The sequence below is a fragment of the Anser cygnoides genome, chromosome 3 (assembly GCF_040182565.1).
Source record: "Anser cygnoides isolate HZ-2024a breed goose chromosome 3, Taihu_goose_T2T_genome, whole genome shotgun sequence".
NCBI classification, from domain to species: domain Eukaryota; kingdom Metazoa; phylum Chordata; class Aves; order Anseriformes; family Anatidae; genus Anser; species Anser cygnoides.
Genome location: NC_089875.1, coordinates 96,623,150 through 96,642,728, shown reverse-complemented (window position 1 = coordinate 96,642,728; position 19,579 = coordinate 96,623,150). Strand labels below are relative to the sequence as shown.

Here is a 19,579-nt window from a genome sequence, read left to right as displayed (position 1 = left end):
ATTTTATTATAAGAAAAATGATCAGTGAAGAAGTCAAACTCCAGAACACAAAATCACCTATTAATTTAGCAAATACAATGCACTCTCCTTATAAATGTCATCATAACTGCATGATGATGTGGCATGGATTCAGCACCTCTAGCTGTAGCCACTCATAAACGGAGCTTTCAAACCAAATTGCCAACTACAGGCCACAGACAGACACAAGTGTTTCTGTATGTCAGTGCTATCTATTTTACATGCACATCCTCAGATGGAGGGAATAACTTTCTGGAGGGGAGAGCTACCTCCCATCCACTGTGAAAGGATCTGAGATAATGGATACACAAGGTACCAAAGAGATGGCCCAAATCAGGAGAGATTAATCTGATCCCACGGTATGTGGGGTCATGGGAGTTGCTGTGTATAACTGTACCTTCTGTTTCATGAAAGGCTGGAGCTCCATGCTATGAAGAAGAGTTTTGCTTTGTCCTGACTTATGTCTACAGAAACTTCTTGTCAAGACTTCACCTTCCTTGAAAGCAAGTGGCCACAGCCAGATGCTTTTGCAGCGCAGGTGATGGCAAAGAAAAGAGACACTGGGAGAAGTTTCAAGTGGTGAGCACAGTGTCACTCTTCAGAGTACAAGAGAGAAGATAAATAGCCAGGTCCAGGGACACGAATCACAGAGTAGTTTAGGCTGGAAGGGACTTTGGATAGCATTGGACCCAGTGCTTTGCTGAAATATCCACCATATATTCTGTATTCTGTGCACGTGGACCTGAACATGGATATTATAAATATAAGGAATGCTTTGGAATTGCCTTTACCTGAAATACAAAAATTAAGACTTACTTGCTCTTGTTTCTCCATCTTCAGCTGAGATGTAATCATGAAGTATCAGAATTAACAGTGTCTGAAAAAGTTTTACGATCTGTGCCATGTGTATTGTATTTTCAAAATCTTGAGATTAAACTGGAAAGGGAAGAAATAAAGAGAAAAAACAGTGCCATTATATTACAAAAATAAATAAATCCAAATTTATTTGTTTTAAAACCTGTGTATGAGGAACAGCTTTGAAACGAATCTGCAGGCTCTGTCGTGAAGCCAGCCTGCAATGGACCTCAGACCCAAAAAGTGTCATTCAGGCACACAAGCCCAAAATGGAGTTTGTGGAAGCTCAGTTTTCACCAAGGCACATGCATATATATATTGTATGTATATTCCTCTTGCTAGGTACATACATGAGTAGGTTATATGATCGGTAACAGCTACACTTACCCACCTGCTATCGCCCTCTGATGCCATTATCCAAAGTCTTGACAGCTCCTGCTCCAATATATGGCAAGTGTTTACGTACCAGGTACTGCTGTGGGAAAGTTACTGCAGTCTCAACACACGCACCTGCCTGCATCAGGGAGTCCAGCACACCTCTGACTCCTCCACCCTGGAGCTGGGTCTGCCACCAGAAGTCAGGGGCCCAGCAAACACCAACCCCCATCAACTGTGTCCCATAAACCTCAGGGTTATATAAATGATATGCATCTTCAACTTTATATTGTTTTAATTTGGTTTATATCATCTCCTTTGTTATCATGGTCTGTGAATGACACCTCCAAAAGAACATAGTTCAAAAAAAGCAAACCTGCAATTTTGGTCTCATGTTGCTGTCATAAGTATTCTTTAACATATTTACCTAAATTAAGTCACATTTTTTACTTATTATTATTATTATTTATTGCATAAAAAATCATAATAGGAAAAGATACATTTCTGGAGTACTGTGTTAGTGATATATTATCTCAGAGGAAGAAAAAAAATTAATGAATCTTTTATATCATCGTCTCATCCTTCAATGCAAAACGATTTTTTTCTAAGTATATTCCCTTCCCTTTTCACATCTTTTTCTTCTAGTCATAAGCATTTACTTATGCCTACATCAAACTGACGTACACTTTTATCTAAGCAGACAAATATATGTGAAAATATTTATTACACAGCAAAATTAAACGTCATTATATTGGAGGGAGGATGAAAGTTGCTCGCATTTGCTCTTTTTGTATAGCCAATCTTTAATTTTGAACTCTTCAGGGTAGGCAAGGTGTCTACCATATTACTAGTAAAAAGGTGTGTTCTGAAACTTCTGTATGCTGGAAAATACTGTTCTCCAAATATACACCACAACAAAATTCAGCATACCTAATGCAAGTGCCTCTTAGGAGAAGAAATAAGTAAAATGAAATAAGTAGTCATCTTGATTTTTAGTCAGCTTCTTTGCTTTTCCCACTGCTTATAAGCCATTCATTCCATAAGATAAAAAAATATCCACAATCTCACGGAATGTAGAAAATCAATTACCAGGAAATGCAACTGATACCTAGTATAACCCCCCAAAAATTAATAATGCAAAAAACATGATTATGCTATTAAATATCACGTTCAGATCATGGATAATTACAATGTAACACCATACTTTGTTTTTCATATTACCTTACGATAGAATGAGTGAGAAACCAGATGTACTTTGTGATCTATGGGATAGGATATACGATGCACTGCTTCAATGATGCTACACAAATACTGGGATGTCAACTTCATTTAAATAGACTAAGTAGCAATTCCTTGTCCCAGCTATTGGAAAAAGGATCTGTTTAAACTATGAATTGCATGTATAAATACTAAGATTTTCTCACGTATTACATGCCTACTATAGTGTAAGTGGACAATTTGCATTTTTCAGACTTGATGATTTGTAAGTTTCATAATTTTAAAATCACTTTCAGCCTTTTCAGCAGCACATGTTTACCGAAAGGTAAGATGCACCAAATTGAGCAATACCAAAAAAGAACATATGAAATGAAATCTGTGTGGGAATTTGACTAGCAGGTCACTAAGAAGCACAGCTGTATTCTTTATCAGAAAAATATTAGCCTAAAACTGAAACTAAAAAAAAAAAAAAAACCACCAAAAAACAGACTATTTTGCATTAATACGTATCAAAACAACACAATGTTGGCCCCAAAGAACTACAGAATCCCACAGATTCCTCCCACCAATACCCCAACAGAAAAAAGTCTAAAAAAATACTATGGAACAGCTTTGAAAAAGAAGATTGAGTATCACAACAGTATCACAACAGTACAATAACAAATTTCTGTTATTTGTCATCTCTGGGGTTGTCTAAATGGTTACTTACATAAAATACACAAAATTTATGCAAAAGGAAGATGATACTACAGCAATAAAAAAGAAGGGACTTCAATGTATCTTGACCAAAAACAGTACAGTGACTGCTAATATTTCACCTTTTTTTGAAAATAAAATAGCACAAAATCTACAAAATTATTTTAACAAGACACTCCCCACAACACAAAACTTGTACGTGCTCCCTGCCACAAGTGAAGGCATTTCGGGTTGCACAGGAATGCCAGGATGCTGCTCGCTTCCATAAACCCCTGAAGAAGCCATTAATGCCTTCCTTAAACTGCAACGCCCCCTTTCATCTCTGCTCATCTCTCCCCAAACATTTACCCACTGATCCCTTGAGAGATGAAGACCCCGGTTCAGCAGGAACAAGAGAAGCTACAGGAAAGAGGAAGATGCTCAGAGCCTTCAGCACCACGAGAAGAGCTGGCCTAGTGGGAGAGAAAAGAGCAGCTCTGAAGTCCTGCTCACAGCTCCTGTGCTCCTGAGGAAGGACCTTCAGACTCTCTACCATTTCACCACGGAAGAGGTATGTGTGAAAGCAGCAATTACTGGCTGCTCTGGTGTACAGGGACGGTCAGGGAGTCTGGTTTAGGAGCAGAGGGAAAGGTCTTGTCAAAACCCCTGCAAATAGGAGATGAGGGATGTTACAGGGGAACTAGACGTAAGGAAAGGAAAATTCTCGGAGATGTGCTGTGGTGTGTCCCACTTACACACCAAACAGAAATATGTTGTCCCCTGATTTTTTCAGTTCTGTGTTCTCCTTCTTGCTCCTTTCATTCATGGATGTATTTTAAACAGGCAAAACCTAACGGCATAGCCCTCGTACTATCCCGCTGTTCAGCTCTCATCAAGTTGTCCTTGTCCTACGCAAAACATGTCCTTGTCCTTGTCCTATGCAAAACAAAAGTCCCAGCAGAAAAAGAAAAAAGAAAAGAAAAAAACAGTAGAACAAGAAAGCAAAAACATTAACAAGGTCCTCCTGGCCTCAGCCCCATGTACCCAAACAGCAAGAACTTTTGTTCACCATGCAGCCATGGCCTCTAAAAGTGGGGCATATCCGACCTCCTTGCTCCACCGATGAAAGAAACAATGTTGCAAATGCTTCACAAGCTATCAGGCATCGGTGTGGGAAGCACGGGAGGGAATTACAAGGCATGCATAATATACATCTCAATTCTCACACTGAAGAAATTTCCTTTCTTCACTGGTGAATGCTACAGCAGCCTTCAGGTTAAGTCTTTAACCTTGAAAGACATTAAAGTAATTAAACTATTACATTAGAAGAAGATTTCTCTTGGTGAAAACCATTCTCCAACTCATGATATTTCTTAAAAAAAAAGTCATTAAAATAATTTGCAATACAGGCTTATCTGATTTGCAGAATTAAATTGTATTCCCTTAGTGGATCAAATTTTCCATCTATTTGTGACAGTCCTTCTGTATTTCATTTACAACAAAACCTGAAAAATATGAGATACTGAACTTGAGAAGTTCATTATTAAGTACAAAGCCAAATAAGTACATGGTAGTCCAAAACAGACTTACTAATAGAAACCAAAATTAAAAGGATAAACCCAAGACTTAAGCAACCACCCATTGAGGATTCCAGGAACTATCCAGCATTCAATTTATTTAAAGAAAATAATAATATAGCACAGCACTTTTAATAGTCAAAAGAGATGCCAAACCAACAACTCTAGAGACCAAACTTCTGTGTCTTGTCAACACAGTAATTACAGCACAGGCAACAGAATTGCACTTGAAATCACTTACAGAAAATTCTTGCCAAAGTGCCTCACTGCTACCATGGAGAGGCCACCATTAATATCAGCCTAGGACCTCTCCACTGACATTGCCAGAAGACAAAATTAGTCCCTGCTGATCATGTCCTTTCCATCTTTCTCTTCTGGAAGAGAAACAGCAAGTTGCCTTTCTGAAAGGTGGTCCCTGCTTTCTTCTGTGCCCGGAGAGAGCTCTATCAGCTGCTGGGAGAAGTCAGGGTCCTTGTGCCAACTTGCTGCTGTTGGAGCTTAGAAGCTGCCTCAGACCACGTGGGGAAGCACTCAGGGGTGCTAAATGAGCCCCAGCCTTGCACAGGCAGAGGGACAAGGGACTGATTCTTGTTTGCTCCTTATCTTCTCTGCATCTGCAGGGAGCCAAACAGTAGGCAGGCATAGCTGAATGTATTACAGTGAACTAAGTGAAAAATTTGAACAAAAATTTGTTTTAATCTGTTTAACAGAAAAGAATATTTAAAATAAAAATTTTAGCCTGTCTCTACAAATCATCTGTTCACGAGTAAATTTGTGGTTTTGCCAAATGTAACCAGGAAAACGTATTTATCATTTTTTCTTCCTACCTCTTTATTATACCAAACCAGTTTTAGTATATGGGAGACAATGAAACAGAATTCTATACAGGACTGCTAAATAAATACACAGACATCGCATCCGGCTGAAGTAAAGGTTTGGGCACTGGGAGAGTATTAGTAGAGAAGTATCATATACATTACCATGCTTTCCAAAGCATCCCCCCCCCCCACGTCTCTTTCATTTTTCCACCATAAGAGGACTGTGTACCACCCCCAGAGGCTTCGCAATTCTAGTGATGCACAGGGCAGCCGAAGCAAGCCCTTGGCTATCTCCCAGCTCCAGAAACCTGTTTAATTCAAAGCCACAAGGGCCTATCAGACATTAACTGAGAGAGGATACTGGGCTGAGTGGACGTTTAGTGTGACTCAGTATGACCATTCTGTTCTTCACTGTAAGCTTTTTATCTTGTTGTGGTTTTTTTTGATGTTGTTGTTTTCCCTTGCCTCTTTGGTAGCAAAAGGGATGTTTAGAGTGAGTGAAAACAAGTCCCCTGGTGTAAAACAGACTGTCTTGCACAGAGCGATCCCAAACATCTTACGAAAAGGCCTCTGCTCTGTGTTGGGATGGCAGAAGCAAAAGCATGCAGCTCTCAAAACATCTTTACTACACAAAAGCGCATAGAGGGAGGCTCAGACAACAGCATCTTCTGTATGCATACACAGCAGAAGAATTTCACATCGAAATTAAGTTTTCAGCAGGAAATTTAGATGGCTAAGCAGGTTAGGCACGATTTCCACTCTATATTTAAGGTGCCTAAAAGCAACACCTTCTGTCTCGAAAGGCAGCCTACTGATGCAGTCTTTCCACAGTAGCTTTCCAGTGCCCAGATAAGTATATCACTTTACTCTAGGAATACCTTCTGAAAAAACTTTCCATTTAGAGAAATTTGGAATCTTCCAGAATCAAAAATATTTGCTCTTCAGTGCAGCTTTGTCACTATTCAAACTGGGTAACAGAGAGAGAGATTTCCTTTCTCTGAAACCCTGGCTTCCCTGCCACATAAAGATTTCTTGCTCGAGAACTGTTACAGAGGAGTAATGCCTTTCTTCACTTCTTCCCATTGCTAGCTACTGCCTAAGAAAGAAGCCGTGAAGGGTATGATTTTAACCTTTTCCAGCATTCCAGGAAAATAATCAGACTAAAGGTTATGTATATCATCTCATCTTCCAAGTATAAATTAACACTTCTCTCGTATTACATCACTGCACAAACATCTCTTAATTCAACTAGGGATCGTTAGGTTTGGCCTACAAAGGTACAAAGATTAAAACATTATAATGATTAAAAGGACATACTGGAGATTTTTTGTATTTCCAAAACTTATGTAATAACATAGAAATTGTACAGCGAGAGAAAAGCCCTGAAAATCCTGATTTATACGCATTAAATAATGTGGAAAAGTAATGCAGTATTGAATCACCTTCTTTTTATACACAGTCTGGGTTTTCAAAATTCATGGGTCTTACAAATAAAATGCTGGGGCAATTTCTATTTAACTGTTTATTCTTATTCCTGATATTATTAGTCCTAGGCATTCAAAAAGTCAATGAGGTCGTTCCAAGTCAGTTACTTTTTAACAAAGAATACATCTGAATCTCTATATATTTCCACTTGGATTTCGGTCCCATTCTGCATTCATATTTTCCACATTGCTCCTCTTCATTTATTTTTTTTTTGGGGGGGGGGGAGGGGGGGTGCACAACTGATGAGGTTATTATATTTACAATCATTTAAAAGAAAAACAGCTTTGCCTGGGGAGGGTGAGGCTGTTACCACAATTTAGGCTCAGTTTAAACGTAAATAGATGTACGTAAATGCAAGACTGTACATCAATAGATAAAATCTCTTACAGTAAAAAAAGTACATCAGTACTCCCATACCATTTCTTTCTATGTTGGAATGAACTATTTTGGTACAATCACTGGTATAATTACATTCATACTAGGACTGTTCCACAGCACTTCATACTTGATTACAGAGTAGTTCAGATGAGTTTTTACTAAGAGGGGTCAAGAAAGAGAATTATGTGTGTAAATTATATATACTATGAGTTTTCTATATTGGTATTATAGTTAATTCTAGTGCAACAAGAATGAAAAGTAGTTGTATAATGGCTTTTTTCTGGCTAAGCAGTATTTATACTTATTTATATTATTGCTGTTATACAGACACATGCAGTTATAGTACACAGAAACATTTTATTTCCTAATCCTGAAATCAAGCAGAAAGCATTGGATGGACTCTCTTAACACACAGGTGAATGGAGATTTTATTTGGGCCCTTCCCCAGGTTCCTACCTATCTTTCTTTTTACAATAGTGACAAAGGTACGAGGTGACTGCTTTGTTCCCCCTCCTTAGAAAAGCCTACCTGGTAAATAAACTAAAGAACAGAAGCAGAGCTGGAAAGACACATGAAAGAAGAAGCAAGGAGAGATGCAGACAAAAAAAGCCTATTGCAGCTGAGTACATCAAGTCCACGGCTGAAGCAGAAGGAGCTGTGCAGTGACAATGGCAAAGTGACCTGGTTAGCTGAAGGTGAATGTCCAAGCACCTGCAGAAAGTGAACGAATATTAGAGAGGTTGGATAAACTGCAGCAGCCCATTCAGAAAGGTGAGTGAAGTGGGTGTGCACCCACATCACCAAGCACTGCTGCAGGGCTTCTGCAAGCCTTAAGGCGACTAGCACTCCCAAGGCTACAAAAGGCTCACAAACACACAAGCTCCACACTGTAAAATTATTCCATTTTCTTCCCCCACATGGGATATCTCCTGAAATACCAAATGTGCCACAGTAACATCACATCTCATCTGCATTCTCACACATCATATGCTTCTGTGGTCCCTCGAGCACACGCTAGCACGATCTGTTCAACATTTGCTGCTGCTCAAATGTTATTTTGGATTTCTTGCCCATGGCTCAAAAAAGGCACTAACAACTATTTCACGTTTATGTCTGATGTTTCATTCACCTATGCCACAGGTGAACGTATGCTACTGATACATATTTTAATCCAAGCAAAAACAAATATTTCTGAAAGCTAAACAGTCCTCTTAAGTGGGATGGGGCTGACTGTTCTTTTTCATATGCTTCAGCACAGCACAGCAATCACACAGTCTCCTCCAGTTTACAGCAGAGAAAGTTTGTATTCATGTTCCAACATCTGAAATCACAGAAGGGTTGCATTTTTAAATCCAGTTTCTTTCTGGCATTTTGCACTTTGCTCCCACTCCAAGATGACGCTGTGCCATGTTACAGCGATTAGTTATTATGGGTTAAAGAAAAAAGAAGTTTTACCACAGCACTTGAGCTGCTGGATTGATACACAACTGATTGAAAACAATATAGGATGGGCAACTTATGTAAGCAACCACCACTGGCAGCTCAGCATCCTGGCTGCAACAAATGAATTTGAGGTCTCCCTGGAAATCATGATGTCATCCTGCCTGTGAAAGCCCATGCTGTTTTCTCTCTCTTTATCAAGCAACTTGAGATTCCACAGAATTTTCCCTCCTTGGACAGATCCAAAGGAAACAAAACAGCTAATCAATAGGATAAAATCTGACACTCAAACTGTACAGTTGAAACTAAAGTCGGATATGATAATAAGATTCTGTGTAAGGAATAGTTGAACTTACTCCCACTGGAAACCCAAAATTTCTAATTTTAAGTGTACATATGTATATGCATGTTTAAAAAAAAATAAATAGAAAATTAATCCAAATGACAATTTAATCCTGGAACAATAGCCTGGGAGACAATTCTGTCTGCACTGAGGAATGCAGAACTTAATTGGGCCAACAACAAGTGTTGATAAAGAAAGGAAAATAGTCATTGGGGCACATAGCGCAATAACTCAAAATTATAAATAGTTTGGTAATGAAACCACCAGAGAAATTGGCTGAAGTCTGACAGAAAGGTACAACAATCTGTAATGAATGTTGATAGAAAGACGCATAATGGTAACATAAAAACTGAACCAATGCAAGTAAGAACTTCTAATGCAATTTAAAGACTAATTAGGATTATACCCAGAGAACTAGAGATACACAGAACTGTTCATCCACTACTGCCACGTTCTCAAAGTCTGCATAAAGCAAGCCAGCAAAGGATTCAGAAACATTGCCGTTGCTGCCAAATTCAGCTGGGTCCTGATATGTCAGAGAAACATTTCTGCCTCACTCCTTCCTTTTCCCCATACTTTTTTTTTTTTTTGGCCATCTTTTTGTTTTTGTTCTCTACTTTCTAAAAAGAGAGCTTAGGGTTGGCTTAGTTAAGACCCATTCTTTGCAATGTGATGACTGCAACATTTTCAGTGAAATCAAGGAAGCAGCAGTAGGAAATACGCAACAGGTGATTTAAAACAAGCTTGCTATGCAAAGAAAAGATTAAGTCTATGAGCTCTGTCTGTCTCTTTCAAGTAAGAGCATCAGAAGTAGGAGTTACATTTTCTGTCTTCCTGTCTTTTCCGTCTCCTACTCGTTTTGTTTATCCCTCAAGCAGGTTTGGATTCCAACATCAAGCACAACAGATCCAACCCATTACGGTTATTCGTCATCTTCTAGTTAACTCCATTCTGTGTCATGTGAAGTACCGTCAAATGTGGGAGGGGTAAAAATGACAACACAGAACTCTGCTTTAGCTGAAGGTTTCAAAACTTTATTTGAAATCTTAGCCCTTTCTGATTCTTTCACAGTCTTCCCTCTTTTCCCTCATTTCTGGCAACATTCCATTAAAGGTAAAACAAATTGCCGTTTTGTCTTTTTATTAATAGCAGTCCATAGCCATGGGAAAAGCTGGCTAATGTCTCAAGCTTCAGAACCTGATTTTTTTGTTTTATTAAATGAAAGCCATTGTCAACATCTTTTGTCTTTTCAGGACTTTTCATTCCACTGAACTTAGTACAACAGCCTTTAGACTACACAGAAAGGTATCATGGAATAGACTGGCCTTTAAAACATTTTATTATATCTTAACATTTTGCCAATAATATGTAAACTCACAAACATCAAAGCAAGAAGAATCATATGAGCTAAACAGACAAAAAAGAATTCTAGCTTTTCTAGTTCTGGTTCTTAAACTACAGTGGGTTTTCATTCGTTTGTTTTAGCCTAGCCTTTTTCTTACTGAAAATAATGACAAGTCGTCCAAAGGAGGCTGTGATTGCTGAAGGAATGGAAATAGTCGCAATTCTAGAACTAGCAAAAAACTTGAAATAACTCCAGTTCTCTTCAGTGGAGCTAAGTCAGACCCTCTACATTTTAAACATTCTTTTGAGGAAGAAAACAAATTTAGCACATTCATGCTCAAAGAGGAAACATCTTTATAACATAAATATTTATTCTTTCAAGTATATCCAAAATTTGGTGCTTTAATAAACTCTTGCAGGTCCAAATACACTATGACCCCAGGCAAATCTTAAAACATGCAAGGTTTACATGCTTAGCTAACTTCCACCTGCAAAAAGACTAAAGATACTCCAGTAAATATTTAAGCTCACTTTCTTTAAAATGTGATGACTTTTACAGCCTGTTATATGAAGATAATCATTTTGATTACATTTATAAAGTTTAAGACTCCTTCCTGGTCCTTACCATATGTCTTTCTTTCAGTCCACCAGACAACTGAGGACACAGAAGCTGCGGAGTTGGATAAATAATGAATGGAAAATGCACACCAATAAGGTTTTGCAAAGGTGCAGGGTAAGGGGGAGGAAGGCCAGTGCCATCCAGTCCTATATGAACAGTGTTTCTGGGTAGCCCCTTCCCAGGAAATTGTTGTGTATCCCCCTCTGCTCTCAGCTTTGTTTCATACAGGTAAATAGCATTACGAAAAAAACATTCAGTACAAACCATACAAACCTCACCCTAGATGTCATAAATCACTTTCTGACAACACAAAAAAACAGTGTTTCCCAACAGCCCAGATGGGTGCCTGAGCAAGAAGCTGTTTTAAGTTGCACAAAGCACACACATTTAGTAGAGAAATGCTGTTTTAACACCCATACAGTTAAGTGAAAGTTCATCTTCTTTCTCAAAGCCATTGTGTGATCTTGGAAAGGGAAAGGATCATCCAGGATATTTTTATGACCTAGTTTGACCCCTATATGCATAAAGCTGTAGAAACTTTACAATAAACTGGATTAAAATGCGCTTTTTAGAAAATATATCTAATCTTTGTTTTAATGACTGAAGAGTGCATCCCCCCTTTCCCCACTCCCCCCTTTTCTACTGTTGAACTACCCTCGATTTTAAGGCACGGCACCGTATTTTGAACACTTAAGAAACTGCACCATATTTCAACAATGAATTTGTCTGAACCCCCATCTGCTAGTTCTGTTTATGACTTTCTTAGCAAAACTAAAAGGTCCCCCTGCTTCCTTCTATCTACATGTATACACACTCCAAGCCACCACTCAGTCCTGTCCTTCGTATACTTGACTCTCATAAGGTTCATACTGCAATGCTTGTTTTCCAAATGACTTCTCCTTTCTATTATTTTCCTTTGAGCTCTGTTTTTGACATCGTATTTCTGAGGTGTTAACATAGACGAGGGCATAGTATTCTAACATACTTGCTATTGTAAGATCCCGTAATTCCCTGTTTCCACTCAAGTCTTGTACTTCACACGCTCAAACATACTGGTTTATTTTGCCCCAGCACTGTAGCAACAGCACACATTGAGGCAATTATCTACTGAAGAGTAACAAAAAAAATAATCTCTGAAGTAACCTACAAAGAGTATACCTCTGACAAAGAATGATTATTAGGGACGATCTCAGAAGCATTATGAGGGATACACTGTTCGTGTGTATCCCTCACTGTCTGCTAATCAACCTGTTTCTAATTATTTAAAGGACCTTATTTAAATGTCCTTTGCTGAACAAATGTAGGCAGTGCGGACGCAGCAGGGAAGAATGCTGCATAGCTACAAGTCTTTAAGAGCGAAATGATAGGAAAATAAGATCTCGGGGGGACTCCGTTGGAGTCTTGGGGCATGGGAAGCAGGGATGGGGAAGTTGCGTGCAGTCCTGGTAAATACTGTTCTGGGGCTGTGAGAGGCTAAATGAGAAATAGGAATAAAATTGGGGTATCTTTCTCTCTCTCCAGTCTGAATACAGAGAAGGAGGAGGGGAGATCTTAGTGCAGTCTGCAACTACCTAAAGGGAAGGCGTAGGGGAGATGGAGAGAGGCTCTCCCCAGAGCCAAGCAGTGGAAAGACAAGTGGAAACAGGCTCATGCTGGAACAGAAGAAATGCCAGCTGGATGGAAGGAAAACATTGGAAGAGGTGGCAAACTCTCCATCCTTGGGGTCGTTCAAACCTGAACTGAATAAGGCCCAAACCAGCCTACACCAAGTCTGCTTTAAGCAGGACTAGGCTGGACGATCTCAGCAGGCCCAACCTCCATGTTCCTGTGTCTCTGCAATCCCTTTCCAGGGTCTCTCCTTCTCACTCTTGAGTACAACATTCAGGCCACTTGCTCTTAAGCTGCATGACCCTCCATCCCTAAGGCACACTGCTCTTCTCCAAGCCATTTGCTTTCCTGAGCTATTCAGTTTTAGGGCCTGTGAAGGTAAAAGAGCAGTGAGATGAAGAGCAGACAGGAGGAGGAAATGAAACAGGGTAAGGAAAGCAGGCCCGGACAGCCCTGTTTCCCTGATGCCTCAGAGGGCAGAACTGGGCTCAGTAACCAGGAGACAAAGTTTGGCTATTCACTGAACACCATGCCACAACACCTACACTGTACCCTCCCCACCACATGCACAGAACATGCAGCCATATTCCTGAACATGAAGTGTTTACAAAACGTCTTCCAGTTTGACATCAGGAATGATAAAATATATATAATATATAAAATATTTATAAAAACTATTATTATAATCACAGAATGGTTGAGGGTTGTGTTTCCAGTCCACAGTACCAGTCACAGCAACTCTCTAGCCTATACTTAGATCTTGTTCCGTTCTAGTGGTTTCATGTAGACTTCTGGCACTTTATTCTCCCTTCCTTAAACATGAAATAATTTTTTGATGTTAAATCCCATTATACAGGCCCAGCTCCCTCAGTCTTTCCTCATGTGAGAGTTGCTCCAGTCCCTTAATCATTTTAGAAGCCCTTCATTGGACTCACTCCAGTAGCTCCATATTTCTCTTGTATTAGGGAGCCCAAAACTGGACACAGTACTCCAGGTGAGGCCTCACCAGGGCTGAGTAGAGGATCACCTCCCTCGACCTCCTGGCAATGCTATTCCTAATGCAGCACAGGATGCCATTGGCCTTCTTGACTACACGGGCACGTTGCTGGCCCATGGGCCATTACAATACCTCAGAGATGGTCAAGAAGGAACTTATGTGCTCAAAGGCAATATGGGCCTTTTTAGCAGACTTCCACCAGCTTTAAACTTTCAAAGTGGCTTTTTATTGCCTGTGTTTTTTTAACAAGTAGTGGTGGCCTTCCTCCTTTCACAAGCATCTCCAGCTCTTGTCTTTTGCTTTTGAAGGGTCAGTGTTTGTATTCACGTGTGTTAAAGTCATTACATGTCTTTGTGCTGGATTTTTCTCAGGTGATAACTCCCAGTTGGATACATAGTTCCACATTCTTGAGCTATACCTTGGGGATGCTAGGGAGGGATTGCCCTCTACCAATCTAGGAGAACCACAAATATCACCTCTCCCTATGAAAGAGTCCCTGCACCCTGATATATCCATTTACCTCCACTAATTTTGCTTTCCCTTTTCTCTCACTCCAGACCATTCATGCTACTGGCCACTTGTTTAATCTTCAGACATTCAATAATGAGGATTTAATAGTACAATAGGAGCATATTTCCAAGTCACCAGGATACTGAGAAGAGACCTACCCTCACATCAGAGGTGTTTACCATTACAACAATGACAACAGTCAGGGCCACACAAGTTTGTTATGCACTTGGAAATTCTCAGAAATCTCAATGTTCAAAATTCTGGAAAATTCTTCCTCGGCTGCTGCAGACAATTCCCCACAAGCTGGCACTGCAAGGATGGAGTGGGGGTGGAAGGCAGCATCCTGTTCCATCTTGCCAGGTTACAGCACATGGGAAGAAGGCAAATTCCTTCCTCCCACTCTTTGTCTATGAAGCAATCTTCAACATATGGGTCAGAGTCATCTAGGACCCGGAGATGATATTTCCTACCATACTCAGCAGTGATCCCAAACAGTCATGAGCGCTCATCATCTGCATAGGTTTCAGCCAGGGACTTTTTTCTTCTTTTGAGCAATAATTGAATATGTTAAGCATCCCACCTCAAGCTATTCTGAAAGATTTTATCTAGTACAATATTATAGCCCATACAGTAACTAGCTGAAGAATTTCCTATTCTATCCCCTTCACACCTTTCCACTTGCATCTTTTCTGCTCAAAAGATCAGAACAAACAACTCTGCCCATTGTCTCCCTTTGGCATTATGTGGCTTAGAATTTGTTAATAATAAAGCTGTACTTCATACAGGAGCATCATATTTCTGAATCAGCTAGCTTGACTTCAATTAGCAACAGGTAAATTAAATGCCCCTAGAGGCTAGAGCAGTGTAGACAACTTTTTTATTTCAAAAGCACTCTCCAGAAATACTTTAGGAGTTCCTGTGCCCTGTTGAGAAGAGCTTGGTAAAATTATTAAAAGAAGGAGAATATAAAGAAACTAATGGTTCTCTCTGTCAGAACCATAGAAAGAAACTCTTTTATTTATCCCCAGAGCTCTCAACAGTACTTCTGAGCAACACTGAGAGAAACAGATTGTACCAAGGGACAAGGAATTTAACAAATTCTTTTAGGAAGATATCTCTTTGCTTTCCAGAAGAATGTTCACCCCTCCGTTTCATATCACATAGAATTAACCCATTTGTACTAACAAGATCCTTTTAACAACAAAATATAAGTACTCCCAGAAAAGTATAACACTGAATTTCTGCCATACAGTCTCAGAAATGAGCACAATATCCATCTTCAAACAATTTTTTGTTCATACCATATAGCCAATCACACAATAAACCTGGCTAGACAAGACGATGTTTCATAGTACCAATGTAGAATCATAGAATGGTTTCTGTTGGGAAGGACCTGAAAGATCATCTAGTTCCAATTCCCTGCCATGGCTAGGGACGCCTTCCACTAGATGAGGTTGCTCAAAGCCTTGGCCTTAAAACAATTCCAGGGACGGGGGGGCATCCACAGCCTCTCTGGGCAATTGGTTACAGTGCCTCACTACCCTTTGAGTAAATAATTTCTTCTGTATAAAGAATCTAAATCTCTTTCAGTTTAAAACCATTTCTCTTTGTCCTACCACTACACGCCCTGACAAAGAGTCTCTTCCCATCTTTCCTGTAGGCCCGCTTTAGGAAGGCCACTATAAGGTCTCTCTGGAGCCTTATCTTCTCCGGGCTGAAACACCCCAACTGCCTCAGCCTGTCTTCACAGGAGAGGTGCTCCAGCCCTCTGATCATCCTTGTGGACCTTCTCTGGATCCACTCTAACAGGTCCATGTCCTTCTTGTGCTGGGGGCCCCAGAGCTGGATGCAGTGCTCCAGGCGGGGTCTCACAAGAGCACAGTAGAGGACAATCACCTGCTGGCTATGCTGCTTTTGATATAAAATTTTATACTTAACTGACTCACAAACTGATGTGATCAGCCGCTCAACTTTAACAACCTCATCTGAAAAGAAAAGAAAGAAAGGAGGAAAGAAGAAAACAGTCTCTAGGCTATTTCTACAGTATCCTGGATTGTATTATACAATATCTACAATATTCTACAATAAATACCACATCCATTTTTCCACCTACATTAAGCAACTAGCTCTGATGACTTCACATACAAAGCAGTCCACATTAGAAGCTATTAGAATACAGTTGCAAAGTCACTTAATTCTTTTAGAGTTTAACTGAAGTGACCTAAATCAAGCAATTTGTGAGAGACTGTTAGATAAGTCTTACTATAGTGAATGAGTTAACGATAACCCTATCCTTCCCACAACACTGCATTTAGCAGCACTAACAGCACACCTCTCTCTTCATATTCTAGATTTAGATATTTTTCAAAACACTCTACTGCAGATTAATTTTCCTAAATCATTCACATACCTCAAAACATACAAAACACATGTAACATTTTCTGTAGAGTCCACATCACCAAAGAAGGTTCCAAAAAAAGGATAAAACAACGTAGCCCACTTGGTAGGACCTATGACAAGTTGGTTACATAGCACATTGATGACACTAGATAGGCCTGAAGAGATTAGATTATATGTCATGCTTTCTTTTTTAGCAGTTATACAAGCAGGTATACAATACATTTCCCAGATTTAAAAAGCAGGTTTTATATCTTCATAGATTCTAATATATGGTTTTCCAAAAAAGTGAAAGGAATTAAACATGCTATTATGCATGCCAGAAATTTGACATTTCTAAATAGGCCAGATGCATTTTCAGACATATTCCAGAGTTCATTCAAGTTCAGAAGGGCTTTCTTTTTTTTTTTTAAATGTTATACTGATGCTCTTAGAAAAATGGTAAGAAAAAAAAAAACCAAAAACACACAAAATACTGAATACACATACAAGGGAGAATCCTAATATATTGTGTTCTCACTGCTCTCCAAGAACAGAAACTCCCGAGCATCACTTAGAGTGTTTCAGAGCAAAAAGTGTTTCCAAGGTTGATTCTGGCACTGGAAACTAAGGATTATACAGCTGGACAAAAATACTAAGCACGCAGTCCTAGTGACTTCATTTAAAGAAGACTTGTGGAGATAAATTCATCTGTTAAATGTCAGTTCCAATTTTTATTTTTTACAGTAAATGGAAAGTCATGGTCTAAATGCATTACTAGCACAGATTCTTCAGACCATGGTGTTCCACAGTCTCTCCTTTGGGAGTGATCCATTTTAATTATATCCAATCCTTAGCCTCCTGCAAGCATGTCTAAACAGCTTGGCCATTTATCACCAGAACACTACAGATGCTGGAGGTAACAATAGCAGGATGGTTTTGGTTTTTGTTTTTATCTTGGTATTGTTTTTTTTTGCTTGGTTGGTTTTTTTACTTTTTTTTTTGGCCCCAGTTAATATTTAAATACTTGGTAAAAAAGAGTTAGTTACAAGAGGAAATGCTGCTTTTCATAGCAGAAAACAAAACCCAGACTCAGAGTTCAGTGCCTACATTTATGTCCTGGAATATTAACACAAAATTGTGTTTTTGATTTGCTCTCTATGATGAACAAGATTTCTATTAATTTCTGTAGTGATATTAGAATATATCTATTAGCATTTTAATTGTTGGATTCATAAACTGTTGTAACTATAGTAATCCAGCAGCGTGAACACACAGTGTTACACATGATAAAGAAGCAAAGAAAGAATGTTCTATACCCAACTTATCCAACAGAACACAATAAATAGTTTATTTTAGCCAACATACACAAATAGAGATCAAAACAGATCCAGGTAAAGAATTTCTAAACATATTCCATGTTATATCAAGTTCCCCATCCATGAAGTTCACTTCATAGTGAAAGTTTTAGTAGATTTAATTATTATGAATTAAAAAAAAAAAAAACAGTTTAAAAATATATTACAGCTTTATTTCTACATTACAGTCCTCTAGTACTGTCCAGGTAAGAACAGGGTACTACTAATAGGTGTTGAAACCTCTAGCAGATGGCAACCTTCTTGTGAAAGGCAGTGTGGAGTCAGGCACAGCCTTTGCTGGGTAACTCTTGTCCAGCAGTGCTACAGAGCATCACTAAGTACGTGTCAGAGACACTTCTTCAATTTTGCTAAGAGATATTTTGAATAGAAAAATTCTAAAGAAGCTACCAAGCATGTTCTTGTTTGTAGCAGTAGGAACAATGAATTCATGTGTTTTACTTTTGCAAGTTTGTTTCTAATACAGCCACCCCCGCCCCATGTCTGCCATTATCCTTAACAGAATCCTTACTTTTCACATAGCTTTCATCTTTGCCTGGTAAGAAGCATAATCTCTACCATACATATATACACAGCCCATTTGGCCCAGTGTAAACGCAAATGCTTACTGAGTGATGTGGCCTGCTTTCAAAGGTCTAACACCTAAAAGGAATCAGGGTTCTCTGGCATTGGCACATCTCTGTTATGCCACAAGAACCACTTTAGAAACTGAGAATACTGACACCTATATTTATGGCTCTCTGCAGTGCTGGCAAAAAAGTTCTTGAAACATGCAATGCCACCCATAACTAAACCAGCCCTCACACCTCTCTTCTCCCATGCCACCTCTGACCTGAAGCTCACCATTTAAACATTTGCCAGAAATGTTGAGGTAAATCGTTCAAACTGCTCTAGATAGATTGAGGAAGGAACTAAATCCAGGTCTTCTTTATTCTGGTTAATGCTCTAACTACATTAACTACATAGCATAAAGAATTAAAAAAAAAAAAAAAAAAAAAAAAAAAACCACCTTTCTATTCATGGAACTTGTTCCAAAAACAGGTCTTAAAAATTCCTGCTGGATCAGGATCCGCAGGTGAGACAGGGAATTTCTGCCTTGTAAATCTTTCTAGGAATCAGGCTTGTGTTACATACCTACCCTGCTACATGGTCTAGGCATGCCTACCATCAGACATGTAGGTGTGCAGGAATTTTTACTGACAGAAACTTAGGCATAGTGACTTCATTTACCTCTGGGGTTGAGTAGAAGCAGGAGTCTCTCTGTCATTTAAATGCTTGACCTAGGCACCTAAAGTCAAAGTTACACATCTAAGTCCTCAGGTCTTTGGGGAATGATATTATCTAGACTCATTTCTGTACCTGAGGGCAATCCACAGGTAAGCCAGAACATACAAGTGATGCAGAATGCAGACGCTTTGCATTAGTTCTGTGCTTTGAAACAGCGAAGCAAAATCTAACTCAAGTGCTGCTTGCTGAAGCTGCATTCCCAGAAATTCTCATTTCATGGAATGACCCTCCTCAGGTTCATCCTTACAATTGTTTCTGGGTTCCCACGTGTCCCACTGAA

General features: G+C 39.3%; 1 protein-coding gene across 1 annotated transcript in view; it reads right to left on the bottom strand.

Moving 5' to 3' along the window:
* Nucleotides 1-19,579, bottom strand: part of COL21A1 (collagen type XXI alpha 1 chain) — a 119,169-nt gene that overhangs the window by 87,471 nt on the left and 12,119 nt on the right. The window contains exon 2 of the mRNA XM_048078060.2: nucleotides 835-954. Within this exon, the coding sequence (XP_047934017.1) occupies nucleotides 835-922 (88 nt within the window). The 5' untranslated portion in view covers nucleotides 923-954. The remainder of the gene's footprint in view (nucleotides 1-834; nucleotides 955-19,579) is intronic.